This window comes from Choloepus didactylus, chromosome 5 (assembly GCF_015220235.1).
Source record: "Choloepus didactylus isolate mChoDid1 chromosome 5, mChoDid1.pri, whole genome shotgun sequence".
Taxonomy (NCBI): Eukaryota; Metazoa; Chordata; class Mammalia; order Pilosa; family Megalonychidae; genus Choloepus; species Choloepus didactylus.
In genome coordinates, this window is record NC_051311.1 from 9,201,217 (window position 1) to 9,221,841 (window position 20,625).

General features: G+C 38.2%; 1 protein-coding gene across 1 annotated transcript in view; it reads left to right on the forward strand.

Annotated features, from left to right (window-relative positions):
* GPR158 (G protein-coupled receptor 158) overlaps window positions 1–10,205 on the forward strand; it is a 479,696-nt gene extending 469,491 nt beyond the window's left edge. Inside the window, exons 9-11 of the mRNA XM_037837890.1 lie at window positions 1,405–1,510; window positions 4,863–5,009; window positions 5,814–10,205. Of these exons, the coding sequence (XP_037693818.1) occupies window positions 1,405–1,510; window positions 4,863–5,009; window positions 5,814–7,283 (1,723 nt within the window). The 3' untranslated portion in view covers window positions 7,284–10,205. The remainder of the gene's footprint in view (window positions 1–1,404; window positions 1,511–4,862; window positions 5,010–5,813) is intronic.
* The last annotated feature ends 10,420 nt before the right edge of the window (window positions 10,206–20,625 follow it).

The window sequence follows — 20,625 nt, forward strand, 5'->3', positions numbered from 1 at the left end:
AAACGCACTTGGCAGTGCCTGTCTGGTGCTGGCAGTGAGCACCAACATATTGGGATTGTATCATTTTTCCAGGGTACATTGTGTATTGTTTATATGCTCCAATACTATGCCCTAGAAAATGGGACCTGTTATTGTGTGTGGTAATCACATTACAATACTTTAAAAAACTCACCTGACTCTACAAACAGATGATGTCAAACATAGTTCAACCCTAAACAAAGCGAATATTCACGTATTCAAGGCGACACTTTGATGAAAATTTTGTTTTAAATATAATTCTTGAAAAAATTTCTTATTACTTAGTAAATTTGTTATGAATATGGTAAACAGATACAAAAATTAGTTTCTTCTCTTTTTTAATTATTCATATATGTTTGTTTATGATTTTGGTATCTTGAGTATTTTCATAGGATGTTAACTCTAACATTTGATGAGGTATATTATTGAAACAAAATTCTGGTTCTCTAATTCCAAAACCAGAGACATTTCATATTTAGCTCTCATGGATAAACACTGGAGGAGGGGTGGATTAAAAGACAGATGTAATTGGAAAATTACCTGTATAAAAGCTGCACCTGATTTCTGCTTAAGGATAAGTCCTTTAAACATGACTTAGTCTGCACATGCACCTATTGATTTACAAAATATTCCAAAATTACCATAATAGGCATCAGTCCTGAAACTCTGCCATACCCATGATTCCTGCAGGGCCATCCCAGAACACAACTTTACAAATTCCTCAGTAAAATCAGATTTTAAATATTAGCTTATAAATTATTTTAAAACATATTTGATGCTTTAAAACAACTAAGTTTTATTATAATCAGAAAGTTGCACTTGACAAGCCATTGGCATGTTCATTTTATCTGTTACATGGTTTACTGTCTATCCCCTGGGATTATTCACAAAGGCAGATAATGGCCCACTCTTTGTAAAAATTCTAATTAATATTTTAATGACTTTAAATAAAGAATATTAGAATTGAGAGTTATTTGGAGATATAACCCAAATTTATCTAAAACTGCCAATTTTTAACCTCTTCCCTTGAATTCATATTTGTTCACTGCTTTTGCTTTGCAGATTCAACTTACATACAAAACAATAATAATCTTAGGAAATGATTAGCACATTATCTCTCTATATATTTTATATATATATACACATATACATATGCTGTTTTTCTACTATTGATAATCTAAAAAGTAAATAATAAATTGTTAACAAATTGTGCATCCAATTAGGTTTACTTTGATCCTTCTTCTTCCATGATGAAAACATATGTCATCGAAACAGCAATGCAGTTTCTTCTTTTTTGTTAACACACGAGGAAAAGAGTTGCCAGGTGTCCTCATGTTTTAAGTAGAGACCTTGTTGGGTCTCTAACTCAGCACATTCTCATTTCAGATTTGTCCTTGCTGCCCGCCTGCAGCCTGATTGGATGTTGATGCTGTATTTTGCGCACACCCATTTGACAGTGACTGTCACCATTGGGCTGCTTCTGATTCCAAAGGTATTCTTCTATCGCCCCTTTTCTCTTGCAAAGCAATTATTTTAAATGTGCATGGAGTTATTTCTCCTTTAAACAGTATCTGGTTATACAGACAAGGGGAGGTGTGGAAAGTTGCATAACACTCTAAAGTATTTTTAAAGCTCCTCAGGAAACTGGGTGTCTGGGTTTTTTGTTTTTGTTTCTTTTTGGATTTGTTAAACATCTTACACGATTTTTAAATGCCTTAACTTGTACAAAATCTGTCCTCTGCTTGTTTCATTCCATTTCCAAATATTTTGATGTGTAGTTATGCTTTAATTGTTACAGGTTCAAGATGAGTTAAGTTGTTTAGTAACTGTAACATCAAGACTGTTTTAAAAAGAGCAATCCTGTTCTATGAATCCTCTGGTTTGAATTCATATTCAGAGAAGTCTTATGTTTTAAACAATCAAAGAATTTTATTCTTATACAAATATATATTCTTATACAATAAGTATAATATTGTATAAGTATAATATTGTATAAGAATACAGTATTCTTATACAAATAAATAATAACAATATTGTTTATAGAAGAATCTCACTTAATAATGCTGTATTCTGACAAAGACTGACCAATGCAGGATAAAGCAGTAGGGAAAGGGGGCTGGCAGTCAGAACTTGCCCACCGCAAACTAGCTGTGTGATCTGACTTTAGCTAAGACTTTTAACCTCTCAGAGTTTCAACTTCCACATCCATGACATAATGGCATTGTGTATGCCTGCTTATCCCATAAGACTGCTTGGAAAGAAAAAAAATGAAATAGGAGTTTTGAAAATAAAAACTTACTGAACAAATAACAGCGTTATCATCATTTTCCTTTTTTACAGATAGAGGATCAACATGTTAGAACCTTTTATATCTTTGTTAGTGCCACACAGTACAACAGTAGCACATCTAGAATCAGAAATGTGATTTCTTGTCTTTCACTCCAGGCTTCACCTCAATGCTCCCAATTAGCCAAAATATTGAGATTCAGCCTGATTGAAAAGGCCAAATGGTTATAAACAGAAAAAATTACTTAGGTTCTACGCACAGTTTCTATTTACTGACTGCAGTTTCCATGAATTAGTCTGTTATTTCAATCTATCTTAATCATTTTAGTGCTCTTCATAATGTAATTACCCGTTTATTAGATTGCTTTATACTCTATTTATTTATTCATTCAACAAATATTATTATGTTCCCAAGAGAAGTGAAAACATATATTCATACAAAAATTACACATAAATGCTCTTATCAGTGTTATTCTTAATAGCCCCCAAGTGGAACAACTCAAATGTCCCTCAACTGATGAATGGATAAATAAAACCTGGTATAAACAGTGGAATATAATTTAGTCATAAGAATGAATGAAGTACTGACACATGCTACTACATGGATGCACCTTGAAAATCTTCTGCCGAATGAAAGAAGCCAGGCATAGAAGACCACACATTGCATGACTGCATTTATATGGAATGTCCAGAATAGGCAAATCTATAGAGACAGAAGGTAGATTAGTGGTTGCTGGGGGGTGGAGGGAGAGAGGGATGGGAGTAACTGCTAACATTTGTGGGGCTTTTGGTGGGGGTGGGAGATGATGTAAATGTTCTGGAATTAAATGGTGGTGATGGTTTCAGTTTATACACTTTAAAATGGTGAATTTTATGGTATGAGAATGATATCAGTTAAAAATACACTTTTAAAATATCAAGAGGCTATACCAGGCGCTGTTCTACACATTAGAATAAGAGGAGTGGACAGATAAAAGTCTGTGCTCTCATGGTGCTTATATTTTGGTGGGTGAGACAAGATAAGTAAACAAGATACAGATTTAAAATAGTATTTTTACATAGAAGTGCTGAGGAAAAATAATGAAGCAGGAAATGGGGATGTGATATATTGACAAGAGAAGGATCTTTTCAACTGCTTTCACAAGCTCTGTATTTCATTAATAGCTACAACATCTGACACATGACTCTGCTTCTTAAACTCATGACTGTCTCCAAGACTTGCTAAAGAACAACACTTCCATTCTTAGAAATAGAAATACCCTCCAGGGTGGTTTAACTAGTAGCATGTGAGATTCTGGAGGGCAGAGATGCTACTGTATTCCCCTCCAGGGCCCTCAGTGCATTGCACATGTGGAGGCCACAAATGTAAGTAGATGATGGAAGGAAAGACTTACAGTTTCAGTGGTTTTTCTGAAGCCAGTCCTGATTACAGAACAGTTATTATTGCTGGAACACCAGTCTTCCACTTCATGTGTTATCTCATATTCACGTTCAACTGGCCAGCCGAGTATTTTAGCAAACAGTGATCGTAAGATATCTCTGTACTAAAAGAGAGTGTGGTCTGTTAATTTTTTAAGGGAATATTTGATCTGATGATAAACTGGGATTAGAGAGCCTGTGTTCTCTAAGCTTTTCTTTCAATTTTCATCAGGCAGTCACTTGGTTTCCAGATTATCCGAATGGCTGGATTGTGTTAACTGTCCTTCCTGCTTTCCATTATTTACCCAATTTACTCTCCCTGATTTCTCCACTTAAAGAAGAGTAGAAATAGCAAGAGAATATAAAACTTAAAAATATTTTTGAAAAATGAAAATAGTCAAATGATGTCAAATGTGATGAAGGATGAACTTGAGAATGATAAGCTTGGGCATAAAATCTGTATTTTCAATGAATGTTTGAATTTCAAACTGGATGCCGTCTACCTCAGAGCTCTTTAGGCTGTCGGGCGTATGCTCCCGAGAGATCCCATGACTAGTTAAAGATCCCACTGTTGTCAGAGTTGAGTGTGGAATTCAGACCCCCTGTCCACTTAGTTAGGAGAATGGCGTTTTTGAAGCTATGGGTAGCAGACCGAAAGTCACATTCCCATGATTGGGACCACTTGTGCCCAAGAGGAAATAACATCCTCACCTGAAGTGAAATGACTAACACCAGATAGATCCCACTGCTCAAAAAAATGTTCCCGCCCAGCTGCCTGTGAATCTAAGTTGCTACTCTTAGAAAACATATCTTTGAGTTCTTCTACTTATTTTCATTTTCAAAATGAAAATACGCCATGGAAGAGGAGTAAATGTAACTTAACACCGGGAGCTTGCAGAAAAAACTGGGGGAAATTAGAGTGAAAAAGGAGACCAAGTGCTAATACTGCCTTACTAATAGCTGCAGCACAAAACATGGAAAATAAAACACAAATATAGTAGCAGGCCTTGTGTACAGAGTTTCAAGTGGATTCATGTAAGCTGAAGAATTGATATTAACATTATACACTTTTAGAAAATTATTGTTCTATGTCTCACAGTGGGTTAATGCCTATAGTTCATACTGAGTGTTTATTGCAGTTTTCACATTCAAGCAATAACCCGCGAGATGACATCGCTACAGAAGCCTATGAGGATGAGCTGGACATGGGCCGCTCTGGATCCTACCTCAACAGCAGCATCAATTCAGCCTGGAGTGAGCACAGCTTGGATCCAGAGGACATTCGGGTAATGCCAGTGTTTCTTCTTTCCTGTTGCAGATTAGGCCCATTTGGGCAGGCAAGAATGTGTGGGTTGGATTTTATGTGTGTTCACATGTGCGCATGTGTATGTTAAAGAGAGAATGTGTGTTTGTTTGTGGACTGATGACATCAACTGCAGAGTTAATCCAGTTCTAAAATGTATAATCCTGGTATAAATTAGAATGCACAGGTTATTTCAGCTCTTAAAGTGGCCTGGCCAACTTTGATAGTGTTGGCTGATTATTCACGCTCCATAATACTTGCTTGTGACCACTTGCTGATGGAAAGGCATGATAAGATCTGTGAGCAAAGAGCCCAGGATATTTAAAATAATCTTTGGTGATGAATCAGCATTTGGAGGAAGAAGATGCTTTTAGGATTTTGTGGTCTATTGTCCCCTAACCCTTACCTAACATCAGTAGCTTTATCAGTGCTACAGTGCTTCCAACATCATGCAGGGATGTGGTTCATCAGTAGGGGATGAGCTGTGCTTTGTTAAGGTCCAGGCTCAGTCTGGTCCACACAACATGCAAGTTCAAAGTGCTTGCCCCATGAAGCAAGGGTAGAATGCATGAGTTCATGTCTTCAAGTCCAAACGCTATGTGAAACAAAACCCAAAATAATCAGAAAGCAGGAATGAGGAGAAAGTGGATGAGTACAGATGTTAGAAAACTGTAGAGAAGTTGCCCTAAAAAAGCTCAGGCTCACTGAATTCAAATAACTTTTAGCAATATTATCTAGCTAAAACTCCAAATTCTACATCCCTTTGAATGTGCTTTTGTTCTGGCAGGATGAGCTGAAGAAACTGTACGCCCAACTGGAAATATACAAAAGGAAGAAGATGATCACGAATAATCCCCACCTCCAGAAAAAACGGTGCTCTAAGAAGGGCTTGGGCCGTTCCATCATGAGACGCATCACCGAGATCCCGGAGACGGTCAGCAGGCAGTGTTCCAAAGACGACAAGGAGGCTGCAGACCATGGCCCAGCCAGAGGCCCAGCCCTCATTAGGAAGAACCCACAGGAGTCTTCAGGTAACGCCGGGAAACCCAGGGAGGAGTCTCTGAAAAACCGTGTCTTCTCACTGAAGAAATCCCACAGCACTTATGACCACGTAAGAGACCAGACGGAAGACTCCAATAGCTTAGCAACAGAGAGCCAGGAAGAGGCCACAGAGAACTCCACACTGGAGTCTCTGCCGGGCAAAACACCAACACAAAACCTGAAAGAAAACTGTGAGGCCGAGTCTGCAGAGTCAGTGCCTCTGGTGTGCAAGTCAGCAAGTGCTCACAACCTCAGCTCCGAGAAGAAGCCTGGGCACCCGAGAACGTCCATGTTGCAGAAGTCTCTCAGCGTCATAGCAAGTGCCAAGGAGAAGACTCTTGGATTGGCTGGGAAATCCCATGTGTCGGGCATGGAAGAACATGCTAAATCCCAGAAACCCCTGCCAAAGGATAAAGAGACATTCAGAAACTACTCAAATGCAGAGAATGCAGAGATGAAAGAATCTGTCCCCCTAAGCTCCAATAATTGGGAGGAGCCAAGAAAACCTCAGAAATCTGGAATTATGAAACAACAGAGGGCCAACCCCTCCACTGCCAATTCTGACATGATCTCGGGCGCCACGCAGATGGACAACTTTGACATAGGGGAAGTGTGTCCTTGGGAGATTTATGACATGACCCCTGGCCTGGTGCCTTTAGAATCGAAAACTCAAAAACATGTGTCTATTGCAGCTTCCAAAATGGATAAAAACCCAACTTTTTCCTTAAAGGAAAAATCTCATCACAAGGCCAAGGCCTCTGAAGGATGCCAGCAGTCCAGTCAGCTGAGCACGGGGAAGGCTGAGGCAGGCCCTTGGGAGAGCCGGGGGCCGTCGCTTTTTGAAGACGAGAAGCATTTGGTCTCCAAATCTCAGGTTCTCCCAGGGAGAGCTAAAGACGAGAACACCGGCCAGCATTATGCAGCCAGTGTGTGTGCTGAGCAAGAGGCAGAGCGGCCCCCCAATGCTGCAGCACCGAAAGTAGAGAATGGAAACCTCAAACAAAAAGGAAACCGGGAGAAAAAGACATCTTCCCCTGAGGAAAATGTGCCTGGCCCCTGTAACTCGAGTAATAGCTTTCAGCGACCTCTGACCTCACGGGTTGAGGTGTGCCCTTGGGAGTTTGAGTCCCCAGATCAACCAATTTCTGAAAGAAGTGTAGCTTTATCTGCTTCTTCTGCATTAAATGCAAATAAGTTAGCAGAGCCTCAGAAATAAGAGGTCTGGGAAACTTTGAAAGTGTAGTGTCCCCAGAAAGCCAAGGAGAAGGAAGAAAGCCCAGATTCTTTATAAAAGAAGATGCAAGGATCAAAAATTCCCAAGGAGTAGTTTTCAGTCAAGGGAGATGTGACAGATAATGAGGTGAGGTCAAAGGCAAGGGGTGGAAGAGGGCTAGGAGCGGAGGGGGCACCTGGGGTTCCCTGGAGAGGTCAGACTCGGGCGAGAAAAGTCATTCCCCTGGTGGTGCAGGAAATGATTGCTTGGCAGCAGGTGCAAGAGAAAGAGCTTCGAGTCTGCCCCTGATCGATAATTACCCACAGGGCTTTGAGGATCCTAAGCAAGCAAACCAGAAGGAAAAGTTGCAGACGAATAGGACTGGAATTCTGAAAAGAACTCTCACTTTATCTATTTAATCTTGATAGCACTGCTAACCTAATGCATCCCAAATCCCTTTTTTATTAATGATTGCTCTCATTTTCTTATAAATGTGTGTTTCAGTACATTGTTGTATCTCATATAAAGCATTCCAGATTGTGTAATTTTTGCAAATAACTTTGATATTATGTGACCCAATACATTTATGCAATCTGCAGCTACTCAATTGTTATTGCAACTTACAGAATATCTGCTCTCTATCAACTTTAGTTGGTTCTTGAAGTACAGCAAGCTTTCTCTTGGGAGGCCATAACTCTTATGATTTAAAAAAAAAAAAAAAAACTTTTAGTTTTGGCTGTGGTTTAATGTATTGTAAATTTGGATTTGACTCTATTATTTCACATCACGATTTGTTATACTGTCTTCAGCAGGGTTTTATGCCGGCTAAGTTACTCGTTTTGCACTTCTTGTTAGGACTCAGATGCTTCATTAATATTGGAGATCAAGTGGTCCTACTTAGTCATAAGTCTCAATAAGCTAAGGACAACTTATCCACTGTTTGTTAAAGATCAGAGACAACACCTTCATTCCAATTTATTATCCCTTTTAACTCTTTCAGTATTTCATACTTAGCAGCATTTCCTAAGGAAGAAGCTAAGAATGAGAAAAATATGCTGTGGATTATTATTTCAATTGTAAAGGGAAGTCCCTAGGAATGACATGAGAATTAACAGCAGTACTACAGAGCCAGGGAATTTTGCCTTTGAAAACAAAGACAGAAAGGTAGCTCTTGGCAGCACTTTCAAGGGATTATTTTTCTAAAGAGAAAAGTTTTGGTAGCATCAAGATCACTGTATGGATATATTTTTATTATGCACACTAAATATATATTTTAAATTACCTTAAACTATTTATTCTCATAAGCTCCTATTCATTGCTTCAGCTAGGGTTAGAATTTTCTGGGCTCAAATACCAAAGAGGCTTATAGCTTGAATTATTCAAAACCTCAGTGTTTTGAGCTCTTCATTCTCCCAAGCCCTGTGAAACTTACGAATCCTTCAAATTGCCACCTGGCTCAAAATTAAAACCTAAGTTTCATTTGCAAGGCAAAACAGCCCCCAAAGCATATTTTATAAAACTTATTGCCTTCCACACTGATCACTTGGCATGAAAATCCTAAGCTGCTGACTTAGCCCCACTGATGTGATCATACAATGAAATTTCATGCCAAAGCTCAGTCTCATTTTATTTAAAAATGAGTTGCTTCAAAACAGAATCCAGACTTTCCTTTCTCTCTCACTCATCACTGAAGTATCATCAGCTTTTTTGGCCAGGGCATTTACAACCCAAAAGACCAGCCTTCACTTCATGAGGGGCAAAGGAGAACTTGCTAGGATAAAAGATGCAAAGAGGGAATCAGAAGGTAGACACAGGGCTGTTCTTGGAGAAGATTATACTCAGTGGAAGGTAAAACTAGAAATTCTCCTTATCCATCATCACAATCTTCTCAGTGATTTTTGTTCAGGTAAGTGAGCAGTTCGCTATTTTGCAAGGCTGTGCGTAATTCTTCCTCACCCACGTGCTTGCTTTATGCGTTACTCAGGTTGATGAGATAGGTTTGAAGAGACAGAACTGCGGCTTTGTGTGTTTCATTCACTTCTGTTTCTTCCTTTCCTTATCAGGTAAAGCTTATCTATTTGATGACCTTGGATATTATTCTAAGGCATATTTGTTAATTTGGCTTGGAGTTTCTAGACCCATCTAATTGTGTCATTAGCACTCTGTTCACTTTTTGAGAAATAAGCAGTCAAGCTTCAATGACTTTCATTGCACCTCAGGATGATCTTGCCAGAGATGTGACTTAAAGAAGACCTGCCTAATTGTACCTTAGTGACAGTCTACTTACAGTCCACAGAGAATCCTGCACCAGCATAAATCAGTGAGCGTGCCTAGGGCCTTTCCTAGAGTTTCATTGCCATTGCTTACCACCAAGACAAGTTTAAATCTGCAATTTTTGAGTCTCTTTTACCAGCTTCACAACCACAAGAAAGTGAATAAACACTATTAACCTCACAAACACGTGCTAGGTTGTCCTTCTCAATGCATGTGCAGGCTGCATCCTGTCCTTGTTTTTAAGCCAGGGTTTATAAATAAGTAGATTTATACCAATCTTAATAGGTCTGTATATTTTATGCAAGAATTAAATGCTTTAAGACATGAATTATAATTCAACCCATTGTAAACTTTGGTGGCAATATGGATTTGAAACTCGACAGTTCTCTTGTATTTGCTTCCTAGGTTACTGCATGCAAGTGATGACAGGTAGGATTGAAAAAACACTGCCTTTGACTTCTAGCATTTAGCAACTGAGAGTTGTAGAGTCAATAAAGCTGTAAGTCTCTTCACTTAACCCGTGGTTCCTCTGAAACTATTATCTGAAACCTACAGCATCCCACCATGAAATATTTGGTAACTTTATGTTGTGATGTGTTGCAGCATGTAAATAATTATAACTTCTCTGCAATAAAGCATATTTATATGAAAGCAATGTGTGGTGATGTGTGTGTTCAACTACCAAAAACTGAATTTATTTCATCTAACCAACTTTGGAAGACTTCCATATGGATCCTTGATTTTGGTATGCCTGTACACAGGCGTCCTCATATCCTGCCTGTTTACAGGAATATGTGATTAGCAGACAAGAATTCAAACATGCAGATAATCCTTTTGGAGTCAACAAAATCTATCAGAACTATTGATGTTGATTTAAGAAACCTCCCCCCAAATGGGAGCTAATTCAACTACCTTGATTTATTTAGTTATTCAGTACACGTACCAGGCAATCTGCTAATCGATGATACAAAGTTGAACAAGATTAGCAAGACCAAAACCACTCAGGGCCATCAAAGTGTGCAGCCACTGCTATGGCAGCACCCGGGAAGACGTGACCAAGTCAGGTGTCATGGAAGGATTCAGAGAGTCAGAGTCCACCAGGCTGAAACTCTGCACAGGGGTCAGGTGTGAAAGGGACAGTGTGCAAGGCTGGGGAGGTCATTGTGTTCAGCTTCGCCCGCCGTGCTGTAGGGGAGCTGCAGCCCTATCCTGTGGTATGGGGGCTCCCAATAGCTTTCAGACAGGGGAGTAACCAAGTAATACATTGGAAGGATCATTTTGGGAGTAGCCCAGAAGGGGACTGGAGATGAGAGGCAGCTAGACTAGTTGGGAGACTAGTGCAAGAGTCCAGATGAGAGGAGGCAAGGGCCTAAGGAGAGAAAAGAGTATTGGTGGTTTCATCAGCATGGTATCTTCAAGTGGTTTTATTGTTTTGTTAGGATCATTTGAAATCAGAATAATTAGATAATTTCATCAAATATGAATGTTCCTTCTAAATTTGTTAACATTTCAGTTAATTTCAAAAGTTGTAAAAGCCATATTCGAAGATGTGTAGACCTCCTGTCATCTGCTTAGGAGAAGAGCTATGGAATAGCATCCCAGGGTCATGCTGTGGGAACCTTGATACTAAGCTGGGCTGGGAGAGAGGAAGCTGCTGCGGTGTAGACAAATACTCATATCCGGAAGTGGTAACTCCCTGAAGGTGTTCTTAGAGGAAGGCAGGCGTAGCTGGTTGCCCCACCCTATACCTGCACTTATCTTTCCATTAAATGCCTTACAGTGATTTCCCTTCCCATCTCTTTATACAGTGGATATTCCAATTTCTATATACTCTTGGAACGTACACATAGAATTAATGGTTTCAGCTCTTTGAAAAACCCTAAAAGACAGATGAAAATGTTTGGGAATTAACAGCTCGTGCTTTCTGTGCGGTAAGGAAGATAGTCTTTTCAGTTATTGTTAGAATGCTTAGTTGTTGACTATATTATTTTTCTATATATATGCATAATACTATTAATTGTTTCTTTTTTATTAGAGAAGTTGTGGGTTTGCAGAAAAATCATTCATAAAATACAGAGTTCCCATATACCACTCAATTAATAACAACTTGCATTGGTGTGGCTCCTTTGTTACAATTGTGGAAAGCACATTTTTATAATTGTACTATTAACTATAGTCTATGGTTTAAGTTAAGGTTCCCTGTTTGTGTTGTACAGTTCCATGGATTTTCTTTTAAATTTTTATTTTTATTCTTTTAAATTATACAACTTAAAGTTTCCCCTTTTAACCACATCCAAATATATAATTCAGTGCTATTAATTACATGTTGTGCTACCACCACCACCATCCATTAACAAAACTTTTCCATCATCCTAAACAGAAGCTGTGTACGTTTTAAGCCTTAACTCCCTGTTCCCCACCCCACCCCATCCCCTGGTAATCTATGTTCTGGTATCTGATTATGAGTTTGCTTATTGTAATTATTTCAAATCAATGAGATCATACAGTATTTGTTCTGTTCTTTCTGGCTTATTTCACCAAATATGATGTCTTCAAGGTTCATCCTTCTTGTCACATATATCAGAACTTCATTTCTTTTTATACCTGAATAATTTTAGTTTGAGTGTTTATACCGTCTTTTGTTTATCAAGTCTTCAGTTTATGTACACTTGGGTTACTACCATACTTTGACAATTATGAATAATGCTTCCATGAATATCAATGTGCAAATATCTGTTTGAGACCCTGCTTTCCATTTCTTTGAGTATATACCTAGAAGTGGGATTGCCAGGTCATACGGTAATTCTATACTTAACTTTCTGAGGAACTGCCAAACTGTCTTCTACAGCCACTGCACCATTTTACATTCCCACCAGCAATGAATGAGTGTTACTGTTTCCCCACATCCTTTCCAACACTTGTATTTTTCTATTTTTTTCATAGTAGCAGTTCTAATGGGTTTGAGATGGTATCTCACTGTGGTTTTATTTACATTTCCCTGCAAGATATAATGATGTTGAATATCTTTTCATGTGCTTTTTGGCCATTTGTATATATCCTTTGGAGAAATGTCTATTCAAATCTTTTGCCCATTTTTAAATTGGGTTGTTTGTCTTTTTGTGGTTCAGTTGAAGTGTTGCTTTTTATATTCTGGACATTAAACCCTTACTGGATATGTGATTTCTAAATATTTCCTACCATTGTGTAGCTTATAATCTTATTTTCATAATAAATCCCTGTGAGGCACAAAAGTTTCTATCTTGATTATGTCCTATTTGTCTATTTTTTCTGTTGTTGCTTGTGTTTTGGGTGGAAAGTCTAAGAAACTGTTGACTAACACAAGGCCCAAAGATGCTTCCCCACATTTTCTTCTAGGAGTTTTATAGTTCTGGCTCTTATATTTAGGTCTTTGATTCATTTTGAGTTGGTTTTTGTATATGGTGTGGGGTAGGAATCCTCCTTCATTCTATTGCAAATGGAGATCCTGTTTCCCTGGCACCACCTGTTGAAGAGATGATTCTTTCCCGATTCAGTGGTCTTTGTCCCCTTGTCAAAAATATGTCAGCCATAAATGTGAAGATTTATTTCTGAGCTCTCAGTTCATTCCATTGTTCTATACAGCTGTCCTTGTTCCAGTACCACACTGTTTTGATTCCTGTGGCTTTGTAATAAATTTTAAGAATGGGAAGTGTAAATTCTCCAATTTCATTCTTCTTTTCCAAGATGGCTTTCAGTATTTGGGGCCCCTTACCCTTCCATATAAATTTGATAATTGGTTTTTCCAATCCTGCAAAGAAGGTTGTTGGAATTTTGATTGCGATTGTGTTGAATCTATAAGTTGCTTTGGATAGAATTGACATTTTAACAATTGTTGTTTTCCAATCCATGAACACAGAATATCCTTCCATTCATTTAGGTTTTTTTAAAAATTTATATTAGCAATGTTTTGCTTTTTCTGTGCACAAGTCCTTTACATACTTAGATTTATTCCTAAATATTTAATTCTTCTAGTTGCTATTTTAAATGGAATTTTTCTCTTTATTTCTTCTCCTGTTTGTTCAGTACTAGTGAATAGAAGCACTACTGATTTTTGGATGCTGATCTTGAACCCCACCACTTTGATGAACTCATATATTAGCTTTAGGAGCTTTCTTGTGGATTTTTCAGGATTTTCTGGATATAGGATCACGTTATTAGCAAATAGGGAAAGTTTTACTTCTTCCTTTCCAATTTGGATGCCTCTGACTTCTCTTTCTTGCCTGATTGCTAGACTAGAACTTCCAGTATAATGTTGATAACAGTGGTGACAGTGTGCATCCTTGTATTGTTCCAGATCTTAGAGGGAAAGTTTTCCGTCTTTCACCATTAGGTATGACTAGCTATGGGTTTTTCATATAAGGCCTTTTTCATGTTGAAGAAGTGTCCTTCTATTTCTGGTTTTCTAAGTGTTTTTATCAGTAAGTGGTGCTGGCTTTTGTCAAATGCCTCTTCTGCATCAATCGATGATCATGTGGTGTTTGTTACCTTTATTCTGTTAATGTGGTGTATTGCATTAATTAATTTTTTTATGTTGAATGACACTTGCATACCTGGGATAAATCCTACTTCATCATGGGATTTTTATATAATTCTTTTATTGTACTGTTAGATTCTGTTTGCTAGTCTTTTGCTGAGGATTTTGCTTCTATCTTCCTAAGAGGCACTGGTCTGTAATTCTCTTTATTTCTAGACTCTTTATCTGGCTTTGATATGAGGGTAATTTGGGCTTCATAGAATGAGTGAGGAAGTGTTCCCTTCTCTTCAGTTTTTTGGAAGAGTTTGAGCAGATTTGTGTTAATTCTTCTTGGAATGTTCATTAAGATTGCCCAGTGAAGCTATCTGGTCTTGGGCTGTTCTTTGTTAGGAGATTTATGATGACTACTTCAATCTCTACTAATTTTTGGTTTGTTGAAATCTTCTATTTCTTCTTGAGTCAGTGTAGGTAGTTTGTGTCCAGGAATTTGCCCATTTCATCTAGATTATCTAATTTGTTGGCATAGAGTTTTTCATAGACTCCTCTTATAGTCCCTTTTATTTCAGCAAGGTTGGTTGTAATGTCCCCCTTTTCGTTCCTCGTTTTAGTTATTTTTACCTTCCCTTTTTTTCTTCATCAGTCTAGCTAAAGGCTTGTCAATTTTATTATCTTTTCAAAGAACCAACTCTTGGTTTTGTTGATTCTCTATATTATTTGTTTATTCTCTATTTATTTTATCTGCTCTAATCTTTGTTATTCCCTTCCTTCTTCTTATGTTGGATTTAGTTTGCTCTTCTTTTTCTAGTTCTTCCAGTTTTGAGGTTAGGTCTCTGATTTGAAATCTTTGGTCTTTTTTAATGTAAGTATTTAATACTATAAATGTCCCTCCCAGAACTGCCTTTGTTGCATCCCATAAGTTTTGGGATGTTGTATTTTCATTTCCATTCTCAAGATGTTTCCTAATTTCCATGTGATTTCCTCTTTAACCCATTGGTTGTTTAAGAGTGCATTCTTTAATTTTCACAGTTTCAATTTCTCTCTCTGATATTTATTTCTAACTTCATTCCATTGTAGTTGGGGAAGATACATTGTAGGATTTAAATATTTTTTGATTTATTGGGACTTTTTTGGTGCCCTAAGATACAGTCTATTCTGGAGAGTGATTCATGTACACTCAAGAATGTGTATTCTGTTGTTTTGGGGTGGAGTGTTCTACATATGTCTGTTAGGTCTAGTTGGCTTAGAGTATCATTCAAGTCTTGTATTTCCTTACTGATCTTCTGACAAGATGTTCTATCCATTATTGAAAGTGGTTTATTAAAGTTTCCTACTATTAATGTAGAACCATCTATTTCTCCTTTCAAATCTGTCAATATTTGCTTCATATATTTTGGGGGCTCTGCTGTTAGGTGCATATATATTTATAATTGTTGCATCTTCTTTTGAATTGACCCCTTTATCTGTAGATAATGACTATCTTTGTCCCTCATAACAGTTTTTTACTTAGTCTGTTTTATCTGGTAGTAGTATAGCTACTCCAGTTCACTTTCAGTTACTACTTGCCTGGTATATTTTTTCAAGCCCTTTACTTTCAACCTACTTATGTCTTTAAATATAGGATGAGTCTCTTGTAAACAGCTTATTGTTGCATCATACTTTTTTATCCTTTCTGCCAGGTCCTTCCTTTTGACTGGATGGTTTAATCCACTTATATTTAAAGTCACTACCAATAATGCAGGACTTTCTTCTGCCACTTTGCTATTTAGTCTTTGTAAGTCCCATCCCCTTTTGTCCCTCAGTTCTTTCATTAATGCCTGTTTACATATTTATTTGATTTTTAGCCTTGTACCATATGAAGTCTCTTCTCATTTTTATATAGATATATTTTTCATATATTTTACTTGTGGGTTAAAATTTAACATTCTAAATATAAAACAATTATACTGATTTGACACCAACTTAACTTCAATAGCATACACATACACTTTCCTAGTCCCCTCCCTCCCCCCACCTTTTTTGCCCATTACAAATTATAGCTTTGTTCATTGAATGTATAAAACCATGGATTTATTAGTACTTTTTATGCATTTACATTTTGGCACCTGTAGGAAATAAGAAGTGGAGACTCACACAAAAATACAATACAATACTACTGGTATTTATAATTACACAAATGGTTACCTTTACCAGAGGTCTTTATTTCTTTATGCTACCCTGAACCACTGTCTAGCTTCCTTTCCTTTCAATCTGGAGAAGTCCTTTCAGCATTGCTTATAGGGCAGGTCTAATGATGATGAGCTCCCTCAGCTTTTGTTTATGTGGGAATATCTTAAACTCACCTCATTTTTGAAAGAAAATCTCACCAGATACAGAATTCTTGGTTGGTAAGTGTTTTCTTTCAACACTTTAAGTATTTCAACCCACTGCCTTCTTGCCTCCACAGTTGCTGATGAGAAATTGGTACTCAGTCTAATTGGGACTCCCTTGTACATAGCACATTGCTTCTCTCTTGCAGCTTTCAGAATTCCCTCTTTGTCCTTTGCAATCTAAAGTTTGATCAGTATGTGATAGGTTGTATTTTTCTTAAAGTTCATCCTGTTTGGAGTTCTTTTGACTTCTTGGATGGGCATATTCACATCTTTTACTAAGTTTGGAAAGTTTTCTGTCATAATTTCTTCAAATATTCCTCTGCCCCTTTCTCTCTTTCTTCTCCTTCTCAGACTCCCATAATGTCTGTATTGGTGCAGTTGATGGTGTCTCTGAGGTCTCTTAGGTAATTTTCTCTTTTTATACTTCTTTTCTCTTTCTACTCCTCAGCCTGACTCATTTCAATTGTCTTGTCTTCGAATCCACTGATTCCTTCTTTTGACAGTTCCAGTCTTCTGTTGAAATCCTCCTGGGAATTTTTCTTTTCAGTTATTGTGGTCTTCAACTCTAGTAGTTCTGTTTGGTTCCTTTAAAAAATTTCTTTCTCTTTAACTCTAGCAGTTCCGTTTGGTCCCTTTAAAACATTTATTTCTCTTTATTGAGATTCTCATATTGTTCATTCATTGTTTTCCTTTAATTCTTTCTCTGTATTTTCTAACAGTTGTTGTCTGGTATGTCCATAGTCTGGTCTTTTTCATCAATATGTTCTGGATTTTTATCCTCTTCCTTTCGATGGGCCATCTGTCATAGCCCATGAGGGCTTTACCAGTCCAGAGGTCAAAGAAGACACCAGACAATTCTGAGATGTGAGCTTTTATTCAGGGCTTACCTACAGGGTGGGGAAGTCAGTATAGAGATCATAATGGTTCTCTCACGCCAGGCAGGTACCACATTCTCAGGGCAGTTGACTGCATGATTAAAGAGGATGGCAAGCCAGTTATAAAGGTTTGAGACAAAGACATTCCTAAGGGTACAAACATGGGGATGGAGTCTTGTGACATGGGGGTGGGGGGTGATCAAAAAGGAAGTAAACTATTAGCACTTGATGGTGGGAGTTCTGGGGACCATAGACGAATGCTTATTCAAATCTGAATGCAGACTTTACATTTACATCTCATTCCTTTGTGAGATCAAGAGTTCTCACCCCCTGCTTACTTCCTGTTTCACGTTTTAAAGTTACATTTTAAGGTTAATTTACCATTTTCTCTCTACTGGTTTAGAAAGATGATAGGTTAAACGTCAGCTGCCCAGGTCACACAGACTGCTATGCGATGGCAAGTTCCATAGGCCTGTTTTAATCAGGCCAGGGGCTGCTACATTATCTTTTCCTGTTTCGTTGTTTGTCACATAATCTTTTGTTGCACAAAAGATTTTAAAAATGTTAACTCTAGAATTTATTCCCTGAGATATCTGTTTCTTGAGTTTGTAACCAGCAGGTAATATGACAGGGATTCTCTTGATTGTCAGGGGTATTAAAAATATAGTTTACTTTGCAAGCAAACTTAAGCAAAGAACACCTTTCTCCATCTTTGCAAATTGACTTTGCATTGGCTGGTGCTCTCTGTCAGGGTTCAGCCTTCTCTGTCAGGAAAGTCTGTACAAGGTAAATGCAAAGTGCAGGGCCTCCATATCTTTTCTGGGCCTGTGTCATGTACTGGGCTTGTGTTTGCTAGAATCCTTAGGAGTTCCCCTGTTTACAAGAGTTTGAATGCCTCCTCTACTTCCCAGGAAACAGATGATCTCCCTCTCCCTGTGTGCTACTGCAGAACTTAAAGCAAGTAAGCCTTTGCCCCAGGCCATCTGCCTGAGTTTCTTACACTGCTTATGTTGTTTCAAGCTGCTTTTGCCTTGGGGGTGGGAGACGTGCCAGAGAGTTTTTCCCAGTCAGTCTTTCCCAGCCGGAACAAAGCAAGGCGCCCACAAAGGGAGTGCCAGCCGGCTCCACATTGCCCTGGGAAGGGGATGAGGGAGTGGCCAGGAAGGCACCAGGAGCTTCTTCTATGGCTACCCAGAGTTGCACTTTCTCGACCTACCCAGCAAATGCAGCCCTTCAACTGTCCTCCGCAGCTCTGAGGAAACCTACCATCTCCAAGGGTCCTCCCCTCCCTTTGTCCTGAGTTGTTTGGAATGATGGTTGCCCTCACTCAGAGCTGGGCTCCCAGGGATCCGTAGTAGATAATCGACAGCTCTCATCACTGACATTACCACACACCCCTCCCGCTGGATCTTGAGGAACTGGTTTTTTATGTCCCTTTCTAGCACCAGCAAGCTACTCCAAGGGCCGACCCCCCTGCTGCCTGCCGTGAGGATGGGAGCTGGTGATGGTAACCACCATGAAGAGAGAGCAGTTTACTAGTATTTCCCATAATCTACCACCTCCTCCCGCTCTTTCCTTGGGTGCTGTACAGTGTTCTACTGGACTCCTGAGTTTTGAAGTAGTTGATTCAGTCAATTCCTGCCTGTTTAATGGTTGTTCTGGTGGAGGGACTGATTCCTGGAGCTCCCTACTCTGCCATCCCCCCACAATTCTGGTCATTGTTTCTTGATTCTAAATGTAGAAACTTACTGCTTAAGAAATACCTCGTGGAAATGATTCTATCAGAAATAGACTTTGTCAAACAAAAAGTCATATATAAATCTATCGTTCCAAAATAATACAAGTTAGCTAAAATTGTCTTTATTATTTCAGCACATTACATCTTTTCCTTCTGAATAATTATGAAGGACAGAAATAATATCTTTCCAATTTTGGTTATTTTCTTTTTTGATGTTTTGCTTCTTGGAGCATACAAGGGCAAATTCGAGCACATTGTATGTTGTAACTCAGTGTTAGAAGCAGATAATGAAATGCGTGAATTTGTTTTTAATTTCCCTCTTCCTGTGATGTGAAAATAGAACTTGTCAGAAATAAAACTGTCTCATCCAATTAAAATGGAAAGTAGGGATAAATATAAGAAAAAGTCTATGCTGCACAGTAGTCAGATTCCTAGAATGAAAAATGAGAGCTAAATATGCAAATAGAAGGTTCATGGCAGTTCTTCTAGAACATCCTCCAATTTCAGTTCAAATAGCAATAGAAAAGAAAAGAAAAAAAAAATTTCTTTTGTGCATACAAGAGACAGGTTTTATACAGTCTTTCCCCAAACATACCATGGGATTTTATTCCCATGCCTTTTGTCTTGCTGTTTGGTCCACCTGAAGTTCTTTCCCCTCCTTCCACCTGTCAACATCTTATTTAAGCTTCAATAATAGGAAGATCATATAATTTATTGTCCAAAGCAGAAAACATTTTAGAGTTAAAGTGCAATATTAACAGTTATGCTCGGATGCCAGGATTAAGCTGGGATGTTCACTCCTTCACCCTTTTCGAGGCCCCACTAAGCCCTTTCCCTCTGGGAAACCTTTCCTAACGCCCCCGGGTTGGAAGGAACATCTCTGTGCTTGCCTTAGGGCTTAGCTTATGTCTGCTAGTGCATTGAACTGCAATTTAGTTGCCTCTGCCTCTGAATTATCTGTTGAATTAAGAGTTCTTTGCAGCCAAGGATTTGCCTTACTCCTTCATCGACTCCAGTCTCAAGCGGAGGACTTTGCCCTGAGCTCAATAGATATTTGCCAAATTGAAAATTTTGATTACTAATCGTTGTCTAAAATACACTTAAAAAGAAGGAGAAATTCTGACACAAGCTGAATGAAAGTGTGCTTCACAGTTTCTGAAATGTTGAATACCTACTGGTCTTCAATATAAATTTTGGCAGTTTCTGGAAAATTCACAGATGACGACTGAGCTATGTTGGCTGTAACACTCTGGCATTATGAGGTAAGTGTTTATTGCCACCATAAAGAAGAAGAAGATTAAAATTTGGACCATGGCCGAGTTTATTATAGCTATAAAGGATTTTTCTGTATGTCGAAAGGAATAAATATTTAATTAGGCTCTAGATACTTGCTTTTAGTTATTTGAACTCTATGGAAAATATCCACATAAACACAAATTCTGATGATATGTTTCAGATGTTTCTGGGAAATGGGATAATTAGTTTGAACAACCTATCTGGAATTTGACTGACTTTAGAATTTCTCACCCATATGTCTCATGTTATATAGAAATCAACAGAAGTGTGCATATAACCC